Here is a 22,228-nt window from a genome sequence, read left to right as displayed (position 1 = left end):
CAATGTTTATAGTAGCTCAATTCACAATAGATAAGCTATGGAACCAACCTAAGTGTCCTTCAATAGATGAATGGATAATGAAAATGTGGTGTATATACACATTGGAATATTATTCAGTCATGAAGATGAATAAAATTATGGCATTTACTGGTAAATGAATGGAACTAGAGACCATCATGCTAAGTGAAATAAGCCAATCCCCAAAACCAAAGGCCCAATGTTCTCTCTGATATACAAGTGGAGTAGGGGAAAGAGGATGGGAATGAGAAAGACAGTAGAATGAATCAGACATAACTTTCCTATGTTCATAGATGAATACATGACCAGTGTAACTACACATCACGTACAACCACAAAAATGAGAAATTATACTCCATGTATATATGATATGTCAAAATAGATTCTACTGTCATGTATAACTAAAAAGAACAAATAAAAAATTTAAAAAATACATTCTTTTTTTAAAAAAATTGAGATATTTAGCAAAAAATTTCCAATATTTTAGAAAATAATCATATTAAATTAAAGCTCAAAAAAGGATATGGTTCTCGTAATATTTCAGTGAGTTTAACCTTGGTCTGTTTAGGGGTTTTGGAAATGCCAGCTAGGTTATTCCTCTTAAGATAGTACAAAATCAGTGGACTCTGACCTCCCAAATTGAAGAGAATACGGTAAAACTCTGGACCAATGCTCCCATGATGGGTCTGTAAGAGAAAGAAAGAAAGAAAATCAAGTCAATTATTGCCATTTTGTTTTTAAAGAACTACAAATAAACTAACTGCACTATAGCATTAATAAAAATTGCTATTAGACATTTTAAAATGTATAATAGGAAATTCTACAAAGTATCTTCTTAATTAAAGAAATTTATCAAATTATGAGTCCACGAGCATGTGCAGCTTCTTCCAGCCTTTTGATTTTGAGTATACTATGTCAATACAGATTATTCAGTCTGAAGAACAGAAAGAAAAATAAATATTTGAAGCACAAAAGTCAGGAAAAAGGGCAGGAAAAATTATGAAGAAATAATGCCCAAAACTTCCCAAATTTTATAAAAAATACATCCAAGAAGTTGATCAAATTCTAAGTAAGATAAATTCACACCTAGATACACCACAGACAAACAATTAAAAATAAACATTTTTAAAGAGAGATCTTAAAAGCAATAAGAGAAAAACAGCTCATCACATATAGGAATCTCAATAACAGTAACAGCTAACTTATTATCATAACCAGGGAGACCAGAAGGCAGTGGGATAACATGATAAAGTGCTGATGAAAAAAAAAATTGTTGACCAAGAATTGTAAGTCACGAAAACAATGGCCATAATATAATTACTCCAAGATTCTGTTATTCTAAAGGAAGACAAGAGCAGCATTGCAGCTACTCATTTAAAGTCTTTTTTCAATCTTTGTAATGTTGAGAGACTTATTATTGATTCCACTTCCTGTGGGGAAATAAGATTTTATTGTTATTTGTTTTATTGATGCGTAAACCTCTCTAAAGTTTTTTTTTGTGGAAATATTCTTATGCTGTAGGTTTTTATGAATAATATGTGTTTCAGAATTCCTGATACAGAATTATTTAAAATATGGGAGTACCATAATCAAAATGGGAATATAGCAATTATTTGATGATGAAAACTTAATGTACATATCAGTCATGTTATTAGTCATATTTTCTATTATGTAAATAATTTCCTTCATCTTAATATCCCATGATAGCTGGTGCACACTTGTAATCCCAGCAGTTTGGGAGGCTGAGGCAGAAGGATGGTGAATTTAAAGCCAGCATCAGCAAAAGCAAGGTGCTAAGCAACTCAGTGAGAACCTGTCTGTAAATAAAATACAAAATAGGGCTGGGGATATAGCTCAGTGGTTGAGTGCCCTTTAGTTCAATCCCCAGCAAACTGCACCCCCCAAAAAAAATCCCATGGTAATTCACATAGGGTTACATCTAGCCTGGTCTTTAAAATGTGTACAAAACTCACCTGCTGCAGTTTGGATCCAAAATGTCTTTCCAAAGCCTGTGTGTTAAAGACTTGGTCCTAAGATATGGCACTATCAGGAAGTGATGGAATCTCATAATAGTAGGATCTAATAGCGGGAGGTTAGGTTAGTGAAAACGATATTAAGGCCCCAACCCCTTCCCCAGACCTCTTTCTTTGCTTCTTGGTTGCCATAAGGTAAACAGGCCTCTACCATGTGCTCCTGCCATGATGTACCGCCTTCCACAGGTCCAAAGGCAATATGGGAACTAACCAGGGACTGAAACCCCCAAAATTGTGAGGTGAAACAAATCTTTCTTCTTTTGAAGCTTATTATATCAGGCATTTATTCACAGTATGCAAAGTTGACTAATAATACAGAACAAGCTCAGTTTAGGTTAAGAAAAATCTTTTCTTCCTTCTATCTTTGGTAGTATAAGATAAATGTTCTATCTTACTAAAATTCTAGAAATAGGCATTTCTGTTATTTTTCTGCAGTTATCAGTTTTTAAAATAGGAAAATCACAGTTCACAGCTCCCTTTTTCTCTCTGAGGATCCATGATTTTTAAGGGTAATCAATCAGGTAAGAGCTGAACTACGTATTAGATGTGCATTCAGTGTTTTGTGAACCCATGCCCATGTTCTAAGTGCTTTAAAGCATAAGTTCTCAAGTTGCCCAAAGAGGGTCTTGCTAGAGTCACTCTGTATAACTAAGTCAATTAAAATAAATCTCTAATGATTCTATTCATCCCACAAAAGATAAAGGCAGAAATTTGACAGAGTTTTTTAAGATTCCATAAATAAGACTTTTACAGTAAAAAGTTAATTTAACACAAATTTGAAGAACTAAGCAATCATGTAAACTTTGAAAGGATTACAGGGGGTGAACTAGAAAGTCCAAAGTGTGGTTTTGGTGTCCAATTTTTCTGTTACTTTATTAAAGGTTACTTGCTGACAGTGACTAAAAGTTAAATTTTGATTTTTGAGGATTGAATATGTGTTCTGCCTATGCTCATTGACCATGTCACTTGCAGTGACTGGGACTCATAGGCACCAATTCAGCATTTAAACAACTTTGATGCCTAGAAAATTCTTTATGTTGAACTGAAATCTGTCTCCCCAAACCTTTCATTTATTGGTAAAAGTTATATATATATATATATATATATATATATATATTTTTTTTTTTTTTTTTTTTTTTTTTTTTTTTTGGAGCCACACAGAAAGTCTGATTCTTATATTCTATAGCAGCTCTCCACATATTTGAAAACAGTTATTATGACTTCCAGAGTCTTTTCCCTAACAGAAATAACTTTAAATATATTGGCATTGTTTAAGTAATATCGTCTCATAGCCCTTCATCTGTTTGTCCACAGGATTTTTCAGTGTTGGTTTCCAAAAAATTAGGCATAAATATATAAATTGTCTAATTAGTAGAGTAGATCCCCTATGTTATGGGATGTTAATATTTGTCTCCCTTGCCCCAAATTCATATGTAGAAGTGTCAACTCCCATTGTGGTGGTATTTGGAGGTGGGCCTTCTGAAGATAATTAGGTTTAGGTGGGGCCATTCATGATGGGAGTGGTGTCTTAAGAGACCACAGCTTGCTCTCTCTGTCATGTAAGGACACAACAAAAAGGAAGTCATCTATAAGCGAGGGAGAGTCCTCTCTGGAAAACCACATTGGCAGGCTCCTTGATCTTGAACTTTCTAGCCTCTAGAACTATGAGAAATAAATGTTTAAGATGCCCAGTCTAAGACATTTAAAAAAAATGTTAGCCCAAGCTGAGTAATACACGGGACAGGGTCAATGGGGCAGAAATTTGATGTATTACTAAGGGTGTATCTTCAATTGACTTTCTATCTTTTAAGTGTCCTCTGGAAAAGGTTGTTTAGTTAGTTATAAACCCATATATTCCTATTTGTTTATTCTTTCTAAATATTAAATATATAATTTCTATTACATTTCCCTGATTTCTAAATCTAGCAATCTTGCCCCTAAAGTAAAGGACATGGCATTGCCATCGTTCCACAGTGGAATTTTACAGATTGCCAGATTATATCCTGAGTATTTACAAATAATCCTTGGCAGTATTGTGAAAGTTGAATGAAGGTAGGAAGAGATTTTACAAAATTGGATTATTAAAGACCAAGAAATATATAAATACTAACTTTCAGAAAGTAGACTTTATATTACTATAATTTCTCATTTTAAATAATAGACTTGGCTAGATAAATTAGATAAAATTTTAGCAATAAAGATGATAACTGACTTAAAACCTAATTACCTAACAAATTAAGAGCTCAAATTCAGAATTATAAGCCAATGACCTCATTGAATCTTGGCTGAAGCAACACAAGGCAGCAAGGTTATGGGATCTGTACTTGCCAGGAACCTTAAAGAATGTGAAGAAACAAAGCTTTCGAGCATCAAGAGCCTCGGTATCTACATATGGACCATAGCTTAAGCAATGAGGGCAGATTGACCATTGCTGATACTCCTTTGAAGTTGTCCCTGAAACTTTGATGCTTATTGAGATTACAATTATGCCAAAACACTAGAAGAAATCTTTGCCTGTCAACCTAAGGAGAAGCAGTAACAAGAAATGTTGTGAAGAAAAGATAAATGGTATGATTTTTTTTTCCCCATTAGAGATGGGGATATTTTCAGAAGAAAACAAAGCTTTTTAATATTAAGATATTACATTAATAAATGAGTCTCCAAAAAAACTCCTTTGATCTTTAAATTCTTTTCTAAAAAAATGTTGAGAATGTAATAACTGAAATTGCCTATGTGAACCTGGTCAATTCCAATTATAAGGCAAAGTAAACAGTTTAACAATAACTACTATATTCCAAACCTTTGTTATTGCTTCTGAGTCTTCCTTGACTGTGGATATTACATTTACTCTTGGTTTCTTCAAAATTTTTGCCACATTGGAGTCCATAGCTAGAACAAAAAATAAAATAAAATAAAATAAAATTTAAAAATTGTGGGTTTTTTCCCTTCACAGAAAGCATAATATCCTTTTTTCTTTCTGGCACTATACCTGAAACATGGAGAGAGGCAAACATGGATGGGAGTTGGAAAATTGTTATAGCTTGCTCCAGTCATAGGAAATGACTATCCCATCTTATATTTTTTCCAAATAGGGCTTTAGAGCTTATAAAATTCATTCATTTACATTATCTCATGTCATCCTCACAAAACCATTCTATGAGCTAAGTTAACATTTTCCACAATTTACAGATGAGAAAACTAAAGTGCAAAAAATTTCATGACGAGGTTAGGCCACTGTTAATGAAGTAAAGGAGAGAGAAGATGCAGATAGTCCCTTGCTTCTAAGTTTGGAATTCTTTTCAACACCCTCCTGTTAAATCCAGTAGGAGCTTGGGCCTCTGCATGTCAAAGTCCCCTTTCCCCATATTCTGACAGCACATTCAGAGATCTGGTAATCTTTCAACTAGTATGAATATGCTTGAGGGTACTGAGGGAAACTTGCTACACCTTCAAAGGAAAAGAACTATTTGAGCTCCCTATTGTCTGGGTGAGAAGGGGGGAGAGTGGCTGCCATGGTAGCTGCCACCACAGTTTGAAGAAAAAAGGTGTGACACAAGGTCTTACCCGCAGCTATCTCTGTACACAGTGACTGCCAGATCTTCAAGCCTCAAGTTTAGATTTGTCCACCAACCTGAAATGTTGGGACCCATTCCACACAGTGCCAGAGTTTACACAGATGTCAATAAACACAGAACCCAAGAATACTGGGATTGAGTCACTTTTAGTGGAATGGGGAAATCAAGATGACTACCAGCTCCTTAGAAAGTTAGGCCAGGGTAAATACAGTGAAGTATTCAAAGCCGTCAACATCACAAATAATGAAAATGTTGTTAAAATTCTCGAGCAGTAAAAAAGAAGATAATTAGACATGAAATAAAGATTTTGGAGAATTTAAGAGAAAGTCCCAACAGCATCATGCTGGCAGACATTGTAAAAGACCCTGTGTGCCTTGGGTTTTGAACACATAAACAACACAGACTTCAAGCAATTGTACAAGATGTTAACAGACTATGATATTTGATTTTACAAGTCTGAAATTCTGAAGGCCCTGGATTATTGTCATAGCATGGGAATTATGCATAAAGATGTGAAGCCCCATAATGCCATGATTGATCATGTGCAAAGAAAGCTATGGCTAATAGACTGGGATTTACTAAGGTTTACCATCCTGGCCAAGAATATAATGTCAGAGTTGCATCCCAATAGTTAAAAGTCCCTGAGCGTCTTCTAGACTATCCGATGTATGATTATAGTTTGGATATGTGGAGCATGGGTTGTATGCTGGAGAGTATGATCTTCCAGAAGGAGCCATTTTTCCATGGACATGACAATTTTGATTAGTTGGTGAGGATAGCCAGGGTTTTGGGGATAGAAGATTTATATGACTTTATTGACAAATACAACAATGAATTAGATCCACATTTCAATATTATTTTGGGGAGACACTCTTGTAAGTGATAGGAATGCTTTGTACATAGTGAAACCAGCACCTTATCAGCCCTGAGGCCTTGGATTTCTTGGACAAGCTGCTGTGGTATGACCACCAGTCACGGCTCACTGCAAGAAAGGTCGTGGAGCACCCCAATTTCTACACTGTTGTAAAGGACCAGGCTCAGATGGGTTCATCTAACGTGCAGGGAGCAGTACACCTGTCAGCAGTGCAACATGATGTCAGGGATTTCCTTAGTGTCAACCCCATCACCCCTTGAACCTCTGGCAGGCTCACCCATGATTGCTGCTGCTAACCCCCTTGGGATGCCTCTTCCAACCTCTGCTGTTGCTCAACAGTAATGGCCCCATCTTTTTCTTGATGCTTGAACCCCATTGTTTCCTGGTGCCTGAGCAGAGGTGGGGAAGTCTACTTTCTCCTTGAGGCACCTTGCGCCTGGTGAGGAGGGGTGAACGCTTTAGAAGCACTGTGTCTGAACTGTTGCTTGTGGAGTTAGAGTATTCAGTCATTAAAAAAATGTATATACATATATATATAAAATAGGCTGATTTTCTTTTTCTTTTCTTTTTTTTAACTCAAAAATTTTAAAACTCAGGGAATTCCTTGAAGAATTACCTGCAGGTGGAATATTTCGTGGACAATTATTTTCTCCCCTTCCAAATTCAGTTCCTTATTACTAAAGAACAAAGATAAACCAACCTCAATCCCAGTTGCTGCATTTGGGAGGAGATTTCTTCTCATTTTCACTGTTGCTTCCCCCACCATTCTATAATTTGGAGTGGGTCGTATCTCTTGCTCTTCTTCAGAGATTAAAAAAATGTACTTTCTCAGAGTCAGGAAGAAAGAGAGGCAGGGTGGACTCAATCTAAGAGCAGTGTACTGCTGGGCGTTTAAATTACTTTACTCCAGAAGTGCTTCAGTGGCATTATTCTGGCAACGCTAGTGGAAGTGTGTCTTACTTATGTTGAGATGCTGAAAATCTATACAAAGTACAGACAGATCCTAAGAATTTCTGTTTAGTATGCATTATGTCTTACTGACCTAACCCTAAATCCAGCTCACTTATAATTTTAGTTTTAGTTTAGTTTAAAATTGTGATACCTTTCCTCTCAGGCTCCTGCCTTGGTATTTTCCCCCCTTTTGTCTCCCAATATGCTATGCTTGATAGCTGTTAGGAAGGAGAAGGTAAAAATCTTCATTTTCTTTGACTTGGCCATGTTGAAGTCAGTTAGTTACTGGGCATAACTTGCTGATTTTCTCAAAAGAAACATATTCTATATAGGATTCATGCAAGCAACTTTAAGAGCTAATAGGAGCTGAGGCCACACTGAGTCTCACTTTCAGCTTTCTGTCTTCTTTTCCTCCTATCTCTTCTTCCTTTACATGCCATCCAATGAGAAGACCTGTTCATCAGTCTTGTAAATGTGTCTAAGAGGCAGGAGCAGAGCCACTATCTCCAGTGAAACAGAAATGGTAGATCTGTAACTCTTGTTACAGCCCTGCCACCCCTTGCCATGTGTATATATATAATAATTTGTCCCTCATATATGAGAGATTCAGTGTTGGAATTCTTTGGTGTAAATAAACGTTTGGTTTTATTTATCAAAAAAAAAAAAAAAGAGAAGTCATTTGATATAATTAGTCATGTCAATTAACCTAAAAGCACAAGCTAGGTATTAAGTATATCTAAACACAGGGCAGAGGAAGAAGGTGACCTGAGAGATTTGTTCTAGATTCTGGTACTGATCGTCAGTTACCACGTAGACTGATCAGATCTAGAGGTTGTAATGTTGATGACAAGCCTCATTAGAGTTGAGGAAAGTCACTTGAACTGATTTTTAAGGTAATGTATTCAGAAATATTGAACAATAACCTGAAAGACTAGACACAGGTGAACATTTAACACCATCCGAGATTAAAGGATTAGTTAACCAAAGGGTACATTTAAAAATTCAAGTAGAACCAAGTAAGTTGGAATTAGACTGGGCCAGAAAAGTAATATGTTATATAATTTTTAAACATTTTCTCAATTTTGAATCATCCTTAAACACATTTATGTGATATTGATTTTTGGACTTTTCTGAACAAGTATAATTTGAATAATAAAGGAACCTCTATTTCATGTCCACTGTACCCACAACCAAAAGTTTACTTTCCAGATCACCTGATTTTGGTTTGCATATTACAGAAAGTAGTATACATTAATATCATGCATAGAACCTAAACTAGGGATAATTGGCAATCAATACAAAACAAGCAAATAAGTTTAAGGAGAAAAAGAATCAAAGAAAAAAATTGCAAAAACACTTACAAAACCCCCAAATCCCACTAAATACAAACGTTAGTAAACAATTTTAAAATAACTGTATTATCAACTTTTTTCTTTTTCACTTTCCTCTAACCCAGTAATTTATTTAAGGGAAAAATCTTAGTTATAGTTTTCATATCTTCTCTATTCTCAGCATCTCTGAAAGCTTAGGAAGAGTACCTGAAATACCACAACCACTCTACTTGATGAAACTAAGAAAGTATGTCTTCAGTGTTTTTACTAGGTCTTCAAAATTTCACTAGTGAAAAAAAAATTCAGTTATTTTTCTACTTGCTTTGAGAAAATTTAATTTACATAATTATCACTTATTTATCTTAGGGATGTTGTTTCTCTTAAAAAGAGACTTTTACACAAGTAAGTATGGCTATCTCCGTGCACTTCTGCAGTTTTTATTTTAGTAGTTTTCTGAAATGTAAATGACTCACATATCTTGGAATACTTAAAACAAGATCAAGTAGGTCATACATATTAATCAGTAATTGAATACACTATAGAAACAGAAAAAACAATACACACAGATCAATTTTATGATCTATCTAATATAAACCAAAACTACTTTCACAGTGACTTTTATTATGCAATAGGAAATAAAAGAAAGAGAAAACATAGGTAGCCATTAAGTAAAATACATGTGATATGAACAAATAAGAAATAAGACATGAATGCAATTTTGTTTCAGTGGTGTAGGAAAATGATGAGTATTTCAAAGAAAGCATTGTATACCTATGAGCATTTTCTTATTGTCTTATTGTATATATTTTCTTATGCTTTTCTTTTTTTTCAGTTCCTTATACACACACCTCCCAAATCTCTTCAGTATTGCCATCTTCATATTAGACCTCAAGCAGGTTATATCTGTCTGCATGCCTACAAGCAGAGTTACCCTAATACCTTTTTGTTTGCAATTTATGGTTTAATAGCAGCACAAAGAACTTCACAATGCTATACAGTAAAATTAAATTGCTTCTCCTAGTATTGTTAGGTTAACATATAATTGTGATTTACTATGGAGTGGTTATCCACTTTGATTTCTTATAACTATGAAGTACTATGTACAGGTAGGGCATCATTAGCATCCTTGGTTCATCAACTCTGAACTGAATTTAGTATATCCAAGAACATGAAGCTCTTATAATAAAATAGGAATTTCTGTCACATTTGATTTCCAAGGAAATTGCCATCTTATTTTATTTTGGCACTTGGAGAGGTTACTTTTTTCTCAAGTTTCTTACTTTGAATTCTATTTTATCTTCAAGGACTAAATCATTGCTCAAACAACTTATAGATCCAAGAAACAAGTGATTAGCTTTCTAAGTATTTCTGTGGTTTCATATAAAGAACAAAGTGATAAGTATTTGAGTAAGAAATGAATGTATTTATAAACTAAGGCTTTGAGGAACCAAACATCATAAACACACTGTAAAACAGAATTGTGATTCCTATAGCTTTGTTCTTTTTGTTCAAGATTACTTTGGTTATTCAGGGTCTTCTGTGTTTCCATATGAATTTAAGGATTGTTCTTTCTAGTTCTGTGAAGAATGTCATTGGTATTTTGATGGGGATTTCATTGAATCTGTAAGTTGCTTGGGTAGTACGGACATTTAAAAATCTTCTTTTAATCTGTGAACACAAGAAGTTTTTCCATATGTTTGTATGTTATTCAGTTTCTTTCATGAGTGGTTTTTTTTTTTTTTTTTTTTTTTTTAATTTTCATTGTAGAGGTGTTTCACTGCCTTGGTTAATTTTGTCCCTAGAGTATGTGTGTGTGTGTGTGTGTGTGTGTGTGTGTGTGTGTGTGTAAACTATTTTGAACGAAATTTGCTTTCATGATTTCTTTTTCAGCCATCCTGTTATTGGTGTATAAAGATGCTACTTATTTTTGTATGTTGATTCTGTATCCTGCAAATTTACTGAATTCATTTATTGGTTCTATCAGTCTTTTAGCAGAGTCTTTAGGTTTTTCTAAATACAGTGTCTTATTTGTAAATGGATAATTTGACTTCCTCCCTTCCTATTTATATGCCTTTTATTTTTTTCTCTTGCCTCGTTAGAGTTTCTCACTCTAGCTAAAACTTCTGGTGCTCTATTAAGAGTGGTCCCCATTCCATATGATGCTGGCTGCAGATGTGCCATGTAGAACCTTTATTATTTGCTGTATGATCTTCTATAGTTAATTTATCCAGGATTTTTAATCACAATGTCATGTTATATTTTAGTAAATGCTTTTTCTGCATTGATTGAGATGGTCATATACTTTGTATCCTTTATTCTGTTGATATGATGTATTACAATTTTTGATTTGCATGTTGAGTCATCCTTGCATCTCTGGGAAAATCCAACTAGATCATGGTGAATGATATTTTTTATGTGCTACTTGATTTTATTTGCTTATGTTTTGTTGAGAAAGTTTTGTATCTATGTTCATCAGGGATATTAGTCTATAGTTCCTCTGTTGTTGTTGTTGTATCCTCATCTGGTTTTGGTATCAGAGTAATTTCTAGCCTCATTGAAGCTATCTGGAAGGGTTCCTTCCCTTTTCAATTCTTTGGGATAATTTGGGAAGAATTGGTGCTATTTATTCTCTAAAAGCCTGACAGTTATCAGCAGTGAAGTCTGTTGTGAACACTGTTCCTTGTTGAGAGACTTTTTATTACTGATAAATCTCATTATTAATTTTATGTCATTCATTCTGACTACTCATTATTGATGTGTTTAGGCATTGTTTGTCTAAATGGTTTCATTTCAGTAGGTTATGCATGTCCATAATATATTCATTTATTCCAGGTTTTTAAATTCGTTAGCACATAGTTGTTCATAATAGTCTCTGCTGATCCTTTATATTTCTTTGGTATCAGCTTAATGTTTCCTTTTCATCTCTGATTTTATTTGGGTCTTCTCTCTTTTTTCTTAATTGATCTAACTAAAGGTTTGTCATTTTATCATTTTAAAAAGGCACCTCTTTGTTTCATCAATTTTTAAAAATTTAGTCTCCACATTCCATTTATTTCTGATCTGATCTTTGTTATTTTTTTCCTTCATTTGTTTAGAAAAATTAAAAGTTTCCCTTTTGATTTCTTCAATGACCCATTGTTCACTCAGTAGCATATTTCTAAGTCTCTATGAATTCATATAGCTTCTGAAGTTTCTTTTGTTGTTAGTTTTTAGTTTTATTCTATTTAGGTCAGAGAAGATACATAATATGATTTCAATGTTTTAAAAAAGTTGTTGAGACTTGTTTTTTGGACTAATATATAGTCTACTTTAGAGAATCTTCTATGTGCTAGAAAAAAAGAATGTGTATTCTGTAGTTGTCAGATGAAATATTCTATAAATAATGTTAAATTCATTTGATTTAAGCCATGAATTACCTCTGTTGTTTCTTTGTTGGTTTTCTGTTTAAATGATTGGTTCATTTATGAAAGTGCAGTGTCTCCCACTATTATTTTATTGGAGAGATCCTATCTCTCCATGTAGATCTAATAATTTTTGTCGTATAAAATAGTATGCTCTGGCATCAAGTTTATTTAAATTTACAATTATTAAATTCTCTTATTGAATTGATCCTTTAATTATTATATAAATACCTTTTTTGGTTTTTTTTTTTTTTTTTTTTTTTTGCAGTTTTTGTCTTTAAGTCTATGTTGTCTGACAGCTACTCCTGCTAGTTTTTGTTTTCTGTTTGCATGGAACGTCTTTTTCCATCCTTTCACTTTCAGTCTCTGTGTATCTTTACTGGTGAAGTGAGTTTCTTATAGGCAGCATATCATTGTGTCTTGTTTTTGTACCCACTCAACCTATCTTTATCTTTCAGTTGGGTAATTTAGTTCATTTATGCACAAGGTTATTATAGATATGTAAGAACTTACTCTATTCTGTTAAAGTTCTTCTATTTGTTTCAAATTCTTCCTGTCTTGTTGTTCATCTTTATGGCTTGGTGGTTTATAGTATTGATAAAGTGTAATTCTTTTCTATTTCTCTTTCATGTGTCTACCAGTGGATTTTATACACTCGTATGTTTTCATGTTGATAAGAATCTTTCTTTTGCTTCTAGACATAGGAATGCCTTAAGAATCTTTTGAAAATTCAGTCTGGTGGTGATGGATTCCCTCAGTTTTTGTGTTGAAAAATTATTTTTATTCTTCATTCTTAAGGATTGCTTTGTTGGATATAGTATTCTTGGGTAGACAGCTATTTTTTGTCAAAAGTTATTACTGTAATAGGGGTTCCCTTAAGTGTGACTTTGCACTTTTCTCTTGTAGTTTTTAGAATTTTCTCTTTGTTTTGTGCTTTTAACAGCTGGGATATAATATGTCAAGGGGGAAAAGTTTTCTGGTTATGTCTGTTTGGAGTTCCGAAGGTTTCCTGTATCTGCATGTTTACATCTTTTCTAAGGTATGGAATTTTTCAGTTATTATTTAATTGAACAGGTTTTCTATGTCTTTTTTTTTCCTCCTTCAGGTATCTATAAAATGTGACATGTCAGAAGTCTCAAAGAAATTCTCTTTCTCTTTTTCTTTCTTTTCTTTCTTAATTTTTTGATCCAACTTAGATATTTCAAAAGACCTATCTTCAAGTTCAGATATTCTCTGTTTAATTTAGTCTGTCATTGAAGTTTTCAATTGTACATTTTATTCAACTAATTGAGTTCTTCATTTCCAAGATTTTCTGTTTTTTTTTTTTCTTTTTAAAATCTTTCTCTTTGCTGAACTGCTCATTCTTATCGTGGATTGTTTTCCCAGTTGTGTTCAATTGTCTGTATTCTCTTGAATCTTAAGGAGCTTCTTTGTAATCATTCTTTTAAATTCTTTTTTGGGCATCTCAGCAATACCATTTTCTTTGGGATGTGTTACTAGAGGGCCATTATGTTCTTTTGGAGGCATTTTCTTACCTTGTTTTTTTTCACTTTTGTCATGCCTCTACATTGACATTTACATGCCTGGTGGATCAGTTATCTCTACTACTAAGAGGGTAGACTTCTTAGTAAAAGACTTTCTCCTGAAGACGTGTCTTGATGTGTCAGTTTGGTATGCAATGTTGACTTTGGTTCTAGTTGGGTAACATAGTGTACTCTCCCTATAGCTTCTTTGGCTTAACTGACGAAGGGTACAGTTTGGGGTGTCATGGAATTAAATTATTTAATTATTTCTGGAGGCCTCATGAAGGTGGGGACACGTTTATGGCGCAGGCAGTTGTGATATACACATCAGTAGGTGTGGGGTGCCAACTGTGTAGCCACTCCAACAATGAGAGTGATGCCACCAGGTGGGTGATGGGCATTTCCTCAGGCACTCCTGCTGGTAAGGGTCTCTGGCACTGGCATCTACAGCAGTGATAGAGGGCCTGAAGCACCTTGCACTCAGACCTGCCAGCAATATGGCCCGCACACTCTGTGGGTAGAAGTAGTTGGAGGAGAGGAACATGCATTGACTCAGGGGATGGGGGGATGTGGCCAGTGGTGACCATACAGGTGAGTGCCTTCAGTTCTAACAATGGTGTAAGTCTACATATGATTGGCAATTCCCTTGTTCCCAATATAAAAGCACCATGGTCATTCAGTTCTCTAGGATAGCACTCTTGGTTCCTCTCTGTCCTGAGACACCTATGTCCTGAAATTCAGGGCCTTGGGCAGGCTTGGGTGCTGGGATCACAGTTGCCTTTCTTGGTCTTCTTGGGTCTGCAATTCAATATCTACACTAGTATGGTAGAATAACTGTGCGGTCCCAGAGATGGGTATCTGAAGGGTATTCTAATTCCTAGAAAAGTATGAATTCAGACAATGAGTTCCTTCTGAAGATGGCATAAGACACAGCAGCCTGGGTTCTGGGGTTTTCCAAGGAGCTGATGTGAGTTCCTTTCCCATAGAAAGCTGCTGTGTGGACTCCAGGTTTCTCCCCTAACTGGGCTGCAAATTTGTGATAATTATGAAACTTTCTGGTAGCTAGAATTGTTGTTGCTTGTGGTGATGGAGTTTGTTGCGATTCTTTTGTTCACTCCTTCCCCTGCAAAATATAATCCCTGTCCCCTGACTGGGAAGCCAAGGTGGTAGTTGCTGGGGTTCTTTGTTCCTCTTTCTATGTGGTTATTCCAGGTCTCCAAGTCTTGCCATGTTCTAATCTCCCCTTTCCTGAGTTCCAGTGTTCTGCCATGGTGACTCACTCAAAATGCAGCTGTTCAGCTGTTGCTTTGGTTCTTCTTTGTGGAAGAAGAGGAGGAGGAGGAGAGGAGGAGAGTGTTTGGTACCTCCATTCAGCCATCAGAGATGTATTGATTTTCTTTGCTGTTGGAAGCATATAGAGAACTCTGGAATTATAATTTGGACAAAGAATCCCATTGTATAGCCTGAGGGGCAGTGTAGAGAGTGAGGCCTAATTTTGATGGGAGCTTACCTAGAATACCACCTCCTAAAATAAGACACAATTGTTTACCTGAACTGACCTATTCTCAGATCTAAGAGACCAATTCAGTAAGATATGGGACAATACACTCATGTCTGTTCTTTTCTGCTGGTCCCAATCTGTTTTTTCTCTCTCTACCAATCTCTTATTTTCAAAACTTAAAACCCAAATCTCTCCATAGCGACCAAATCTCCTTTAACATGTAAAACTTTCTGAAAATAATGTTTCAAAGTGGGGACTATGGGAAACCAGAATATGCCTCCCCAAAATATAAAGAATTATTGAAATGAAGACAATTAAGAAGAAGCCGATGCAGAAAATCCCTCTGCCCTCCCACTATTTTCCCCAAAGCAGAACATAAATCTGTAAAGCATTCTGTCTTTATTAGAAAGGACAGAAGTTAATCACTGGAGACACCCATAGATCCTTATCAACTGGAGATACCACTAGAGGAATCTACAAGCAAAGTGTACTCCATTAATTTCTTCCCATATATTTACCTGCCTCTAAAACTGTTTTCCTTTGCTTTGATGCTTCTCTAAAATTTATTGTTCTTTGTTGAAGATTCCATATGAGCCAGAGTGTCAAGCTACTGCTTTGAGTTGCATTTCATTGAGGTTTTTCTTACACGATGTGACCTGTGCATGTTAATAAACTTGCTTTTCTCTTGTTAATCTGTCTTTTGTTATAGGGGTTCATCTCAACTATAAATTTATGAGGGTTGAAGAGAAATATATTCTCCCTGAGTCTATTGTCCATTGCTGTAATCTAAAACATGTGACATATAATATGAACTGAACTGCATGATTGAACACAGGGACACTTAATCACTGAGCCACATCCCCAGTTATTTTTTTATTATTTATTTTGAGACAGGGCCTCACTAAGGCTGAGGCTGGCTTTGAACTTGCAATCCTCTTGCCTCAGCCTCCTGAGTTGCTGGGATTACAGGCATGCACCACCATGCCTGGCTTTTCCTTACCTTTCAGTTATCTTTTCCTTCAAATAGCCTAATGCCTAAGACCACTATCAATCTGGTATCCCCACTGGAAAACATTGTCCTTAGAAAGATCAAATATTAGGAGTTAGGTATCCAAGATTTGATTTAATGTTCCCACAGACTATATATGTAGTCTAAAGCAATCTGCTTTCCAACTGGGTCTCAACTTTTTCATTTGTAAAAGTAAGGCCTTTTTGAAAAAATTTAATTAATATTCAAATGTTGCTTCTTATTTTAAATTCTATTAAGATATGAGATAGATCAAATTAATCTACTTCTGTTAAATGGGAAAAAACATAAATGTGATTTCTCAAACTTGAATCTTTTATTTTCCATTTATTTGTTTATTCACACATTCCCTTAATAAATATTTATTGTAGGGCTAGGTTTGTGCCTTAGGAGAGGAATGTTTGCCTAGCATGAGTAAGGCCCTGGGTTTGATCCTTAGAACCACCAGGAAAAAAAAAAAAAAAAAAAAAGAAAGTAATATTTCTTGAATACTACATGAAAAATACTGCAAAGTTTAAGAGAACAAAGGATACAGGCTTTAGCAGTTCATTATTTTAATTAAATAAGCTGATAACACATTATAGGTCATACTTGTAGAAAATTCAGCATCTATTATAAAGTTCATATGAAATGAAAAAGCAAATACATTGTATCAGAAATGAAAACTTTAGGATGAGACGGGGACTATTTGTAGGATGAGATAATTAAAGAAGTCTCACTTAAAAACTGATTAGATTTGTAGGGGTTCAGACATGGGCAAAATTTTAGACCACTGATACCCAAGAATAAGACTGTGTAACAAGGCATTTGGGCAGGACCATGAAAAGACCACCTTGGTTGCAGTGAAGGGTTCCTTTGGGAGTGTCCTTACTTCAAGAATGTGCAGAAGAAAAAAAGCAAAGGGCATTAAAATGGAGTGGTTGTCCTAGTGTAAGAAGATTTTAAAAATGTGTCTGTCAGGAAATAATACATTGAATTCAAATCTTTGAGGATGATTGAAATAATTGGTGGGTAATTATGAGTTAATTTAAATACTACGGTTGCTAAACAAATGATGTGAGTAATGTGGTTTTACCCCTTAAGTCATAAAGTTGTTAATAAACCTAATTATTTCAAATTATCATAAACTTCATTTCCCCATAGATTGTTTGTAAGGGAGAAAGGTAACATGATAGCTTGTTGGAAGTTGAAAGCAATTGTGTCTCTTTTACTTATTGTCATCTAATAATTTAAAACTTTTGCCAAAGGCTTCGAACTTTTTGTTAGCAGTTGGAGTCTTTTGTAATAGCAACAGAAATGGACTAACCCTACCACTATGAGAATTATGGTGAAAATAGGTGCTGAAAATACATAGTTTCGTATTACTGTAGAGAAAAATGTGAAGTATTTTCCATTTAAAAATTAAACCCTAGACATAATGAAATCAAAGTGATAAAGGATTTACACTTTCATGAGGTCAATGTTATGTATACTATATGTGAAATACACGATTCTTTCAAATTATGGGTGGAAGTACCAAATACAGTGGGGAGAAAACTTTTGCAAGAGTTCATTGTGCTTTCTCTTGGTATAAATGTTAAATCGAGGGTGTTGTGGTTCACCCATATCATTTCCTCTTTGTTTGGAGTCATTGTGCTCTAATGGGAAAAATGCTAGCAGAAGTCCTAGTGACGCAGTGTCAGTTCCCCACCCTCTCACCAGAATCTTTCCATCAGAATGTTTACTGTAAGTCAGACTTCTGTACTGAATAAAGAAACTAGCATTTGATTCCATTATTTAAAAAAATAAATTATAGGCTCTCAAACTCTTTCCATGGGTGGATTTTCAATATTCACCACTAACAATATGTCTTAAAATAAGTCCATATTCCAAGATCAAATTTGCAAAATTTGGTTCTGCTTTTAATTAAGCCAAACTCTTTTCTCAGTGAATGAGAAATTAACAGTTAAAATGAATGATTAGAATAAGAATGGGCTCTTATAAGGCTGGTAATCCCAAATTCTTTGATCTGACTACCACTAATCTCCTACCCTGACTGCTGAGACTCCCTGAATCCAAACTTAATCAAATCAATCACAGGAAGAGAAGGAACACCACCAGAAACTTCATTTGTAAGACCACAGACATTAACAGGATTTTTGAAAGGTTTGAATTAGTTAGTACCTTGGGAAGACCTGTCCTTCCATGCTGTTTCCCGAGGGAGAGAGACTGAGTGTTATTATATGATCTAAGAACCAATTTTATTTTAAAAATAATTGGCGCTATTTTATAGTAGAAAGTGCATGGAAAAGAACAGGAGCGTTCTTTAAATATCAAGGTGCATAAGAAAAAAACAGGGAATCTTTTTAAAATGCATTTTTAAAAATTTAAGTAGGTCTGGGGTCTCATATCACAGGGATTGGTGATTCTATGTCATGTGGAGCCACCCTTTGAGCAGTAAGGGATAGAGAATGCCAAGTAGGAACAGTTCTTCCCAAACAATGTGATTTTAAATCTGTGCTCTCAGATACGAAATGATACCATTGATGGCAGTCCATAGGATCACTGGAAGAGTAAATGAAATTATGTTTGTGAAGTGCTAGACAAAGTTGATCTTAGTTATCAGCACAGGAAGGAAAGCAGAGAATATGGTAGATAATGCTGGAAATTGGTAGATGTGGTTATGGGAATTGGTGAAAGTTCTTATTACTTTAATATTTTTCATTGAAATAGCAAAATTAGGATTTGAGATTTAGGATAGGGGAGGTAGTGCTAGAGATCTGAAGGAAAAAAGGGTGGAAATAGTTGTGTAGATACTGAGATAAATGGTAAAGAGCACACAATATTAAGACCCGCTTAAGTTATATAACTGTGAACTAAAAATGAGACTAGTCAGCATGGTTGCATGATTCCTCTGTATCTATTTAACTTGTATTTGTTAAGGTGTAAAGAAGGTAGAGAATTATCTTTAATTAGGTTTGTGGCTTTTTCAAATAAACTGATAAATGGAAAAAGAAATTTAAGGTTAATGTAAAGGAATAACTGCAATGATTTCTACTATTCCTAAAATACTATGGTATTTTATTTAGGCAAGGAGGTAAAAGAGAATGTATTGCTGAGATTTCATTTATGATGGTATATGGAATATTGTGTGTTACTGTACTTGAAAGAAATGTGTAGTCTAGATAAGTTGAATGTTCTCTTTTCTCTCTTCTCTCACACACGTCAAACTTACTAATGCTTTCCTAATATATTTTCTTTATTAATTCTTTTTGTCAGATCTAACTATTGTTATCCAGAGAGGTATTAAAATATTCTACTGCAAGTATGAATTTATCAGTTAGTTGTTAAAATCAAAATATTTTTGTTTTATGTATTTCTAGGCAATGTTTTTGGTACTCACATATTTACACTTACACTGTCTTCTTGTTGGATTGTTTTTAAGTAGTCTCTCTATATACCTTTTAGAGTTTTCTTCCTTTAATTTTATTTTTTCTCATAGGAATATTATTATACCATTATACTGGCTTTTTGTGTATGTGTGTCTTGTGTGTGTGGTGCTGAGAATGGAACTCAAGGCCTCATGCATTTTAGGCAAGCACTCTACCACTGATTCACACAGCATGCCCTACTACTTGAGGCTTCTTTTGGTGAACATTTACATGATATTATTTTTCCTATTGATCTATTTTTAACTCCTCTCTGAGATTTTGTTTTAGATTTTTTTCTTTTTGTAAAAAGAATAAAGATGGTTTAGAAAAATTCTGCTGTCATGTAGAACTAAAAAGAACCAATAAAAAAATGAAAAAAAGCCTACTTGAAGGCCGAACACTCTGACATATGGACTTCCTAACAAAATGCCTTATGTGCAAGAAGTAAAATCAATAATCAATAAATGAGATGGTATCAAATTAAAATGATTCTTCACAGCAAATGAAACAATCAAGAGCATGAAGAGATAGCCTACAGAATGGAAGAAAATCTTTGCCACTTGTACTTAAGATAGAGCATTAATCTCTAGGATATACAAAGAACTCAAAAAACTTAACACCAAAAAAAAAAAAAAAAAAAAAAAAAAAAAACCCAAAAAACCCAATCAATAAATTAGCAAACAATCAGAACAGACACTTCTCAGAAGAAATATGAATGGTCATCAAATATATGAAAAAATGTTTAATATCTCCAGCAATTAGAGAAATGCAAATCAAAACTACAATAAGATCTCATCTCACACAAGTCAGAATGGCAATTATCAAGCATACAAGTAACAAATGTTGGCCAGAGTGTGGGGAAAAGGGTACACTCCTACTTGGCTGGTGGGACTGCAAATTGGTGCAACCACTCTAGAAAGCAGTAGAGAGATGACTCAAAAGATTAGGAATGGAACCACCATTTGACCCAGTTATCTCACTCCTTGGTATATATCCAAAGGATTTAAAGTCAGCATACTAGATGATGTAACCACATCAATTTTTAAAAATATATTTATATTTTAATTGTATTTGAATACCATACCCTTACTTTATCTGTTTATTTTTATGTGGTGCTGAGGATCCAGTGCAGTGCCTTGCACATGCTAGGTGCGCGCTCTATCACTGAGCCACAACCCCAGCCCTGCATCAATGTTTATAGCTGCTCAATTCACAATAGCTAAGCTAAAGAGCTAACCTAGGTACCCTTCGACAGATGAATAGATAAAGAAAATATAGTATACATACACAATGGAGTATTACTCAATCATTAAGAAGAATGACTATGAACATTTGCCAGTAAATGGATGGAACTGGAGACTATCATGCTAAATGAGATAAGCCAATCCCCCAAAACCAAAAGTCAAATGTTTTCTGATATGTAGAAGCTAACCCACAATAAGGGGTGGGAGGAGAAGAGAAGTTCAGTGGAGAAGACAAAGGGGAATGAAAGGATAGGACAGGGGATAGGAAAAGGAAAGACTGCTGAATTAATCTAACATAACTTTCCTATGTACATATATGAATATACCATAGTGAATCTCACCATTGTGTACATCCACAAGAAATTAATTAAAAAAGATAACAATGGGTAAAGGGCAGAGAGAGCAATAGAGGGAAGAGAGAAGGGGCAGGATGAAGGAAGAGGAAGTAGAGGTACTGGGATCTGAATTAGAACAAAATATATTCTATGCTTGTATAATTATGTCAAAATGGATTCTACTGTCATGAATAACTAAAAAGAACCAATTAAAAAAAAAAAACCCAAAAACCTATTTGAGACTTCTTTTTCAGCAGGATGTAGTAGGCCTCACAGGCAATGTTTTTACTTCAACAACTTAAAAAGTAAAAGAAAAAAAACCCAGATAAATTACAAAGATACTATTTGTAAGGACATTGGATACAACGAGAACAAGAAAAGTTAAGATTCCAGAGAGGGAAGTCCTTCCGATGTGAGCTGTCAATCTCTAATTTTGTCTCTTGAAAGCATTTACTGGTTCTGAGCACTATTGAGTCAACTAGGACTTTATGATGTTATCCACTGGGACTTTAGGCTGATGTTAGATCTGGAGGAACCCCACATACATGGCTGCTATTTTTTTACCATGGTACATTTGTTGAGTTATGTGGTAGCATGGAAGGCTGGGGAAAGCAAACCACAAGGAGGATAAATATAAAGAAAACCATTCTAAGGTACAACAGACTCAGACTGAAAAGAGATATATATTGCCTTGAAAGGAGCAGTAGGAGTTTTCAACAGAAACAGTGGAAACTAGTTTAAAGTGCCTAAAAACCAAAACAAACAAACAAAATCCACTGCCAACCTGGAAATAAATATTCTACAAAAATATTCTTAAATATATCAAATGCAGACTTTGCCAGACACAAAATTAATCCCGCTTAGTCTATTCATAGTTTTCTCTTTAATTAATATGAAAGAATCATACATGTTAATAAGGTATCATGTATCTGGTATATGTGTACATTCCATAATGTTTAAATCAGTTTACACTTATCTACCTTCTCAGACATTTATCATTTTTATG

The 22,228-nt window shown here is 34.6% G+C and overlaps 1 protein-coding gene and 1 pseudogene across 1 annotated transcript in view; one reads left to right on the top strand and one right to left on the bottom strand.

Annotated features, from left to right (window-relative positions):
- Positions 1–511: 511 nt before the first annotated feature.
- Fam227b (family with sequence similarity 227 member B) overlaps positions 512–22,228 on the bottom strand; it is a 190,190-nt gene continuing 168,473 nt past the window's right edge. Inside the window, exons 11-12 of the mRNA XM_047539284.1 lie at positions 4,851–4,939; positions 512–703 (exon numbers count right to left, since the gene is read on the bottom strand). Coding sequence (XP_047395240.1) covers positions 512–703; positions 4,851–4,939 — 281 coding nt within the window. The remainder of the gene's footprint in view (positions 704–4,850; positions 4,940–22,228) is intronic.
- Positions 5,687–6,841, top strand: LOC124975957 (casein kinase II subunit alpha-like; annotated as a pseudogene).

The sequence above is a fragment of the Sciurus carolinensis genome, chromosome 2 (assembly GCF_902686445.1).
Source record: "Sciurus carolinensis chromosome 2, mSciCar1.2, whole genome shotgun sequence".
In the NCBI taxonomy this organism is placed as follows: Eukaryota; Metazoa; Chordata; class Mammalia; order Rodentia; family Sciuridae; genus Sciurus; species Sciurus carolinensis.
The sequence above is the reverse complement of the archived record's forward strand: the minus strand, read 5'-3'. Positions and strand labels throughout refer to the sequence as shown.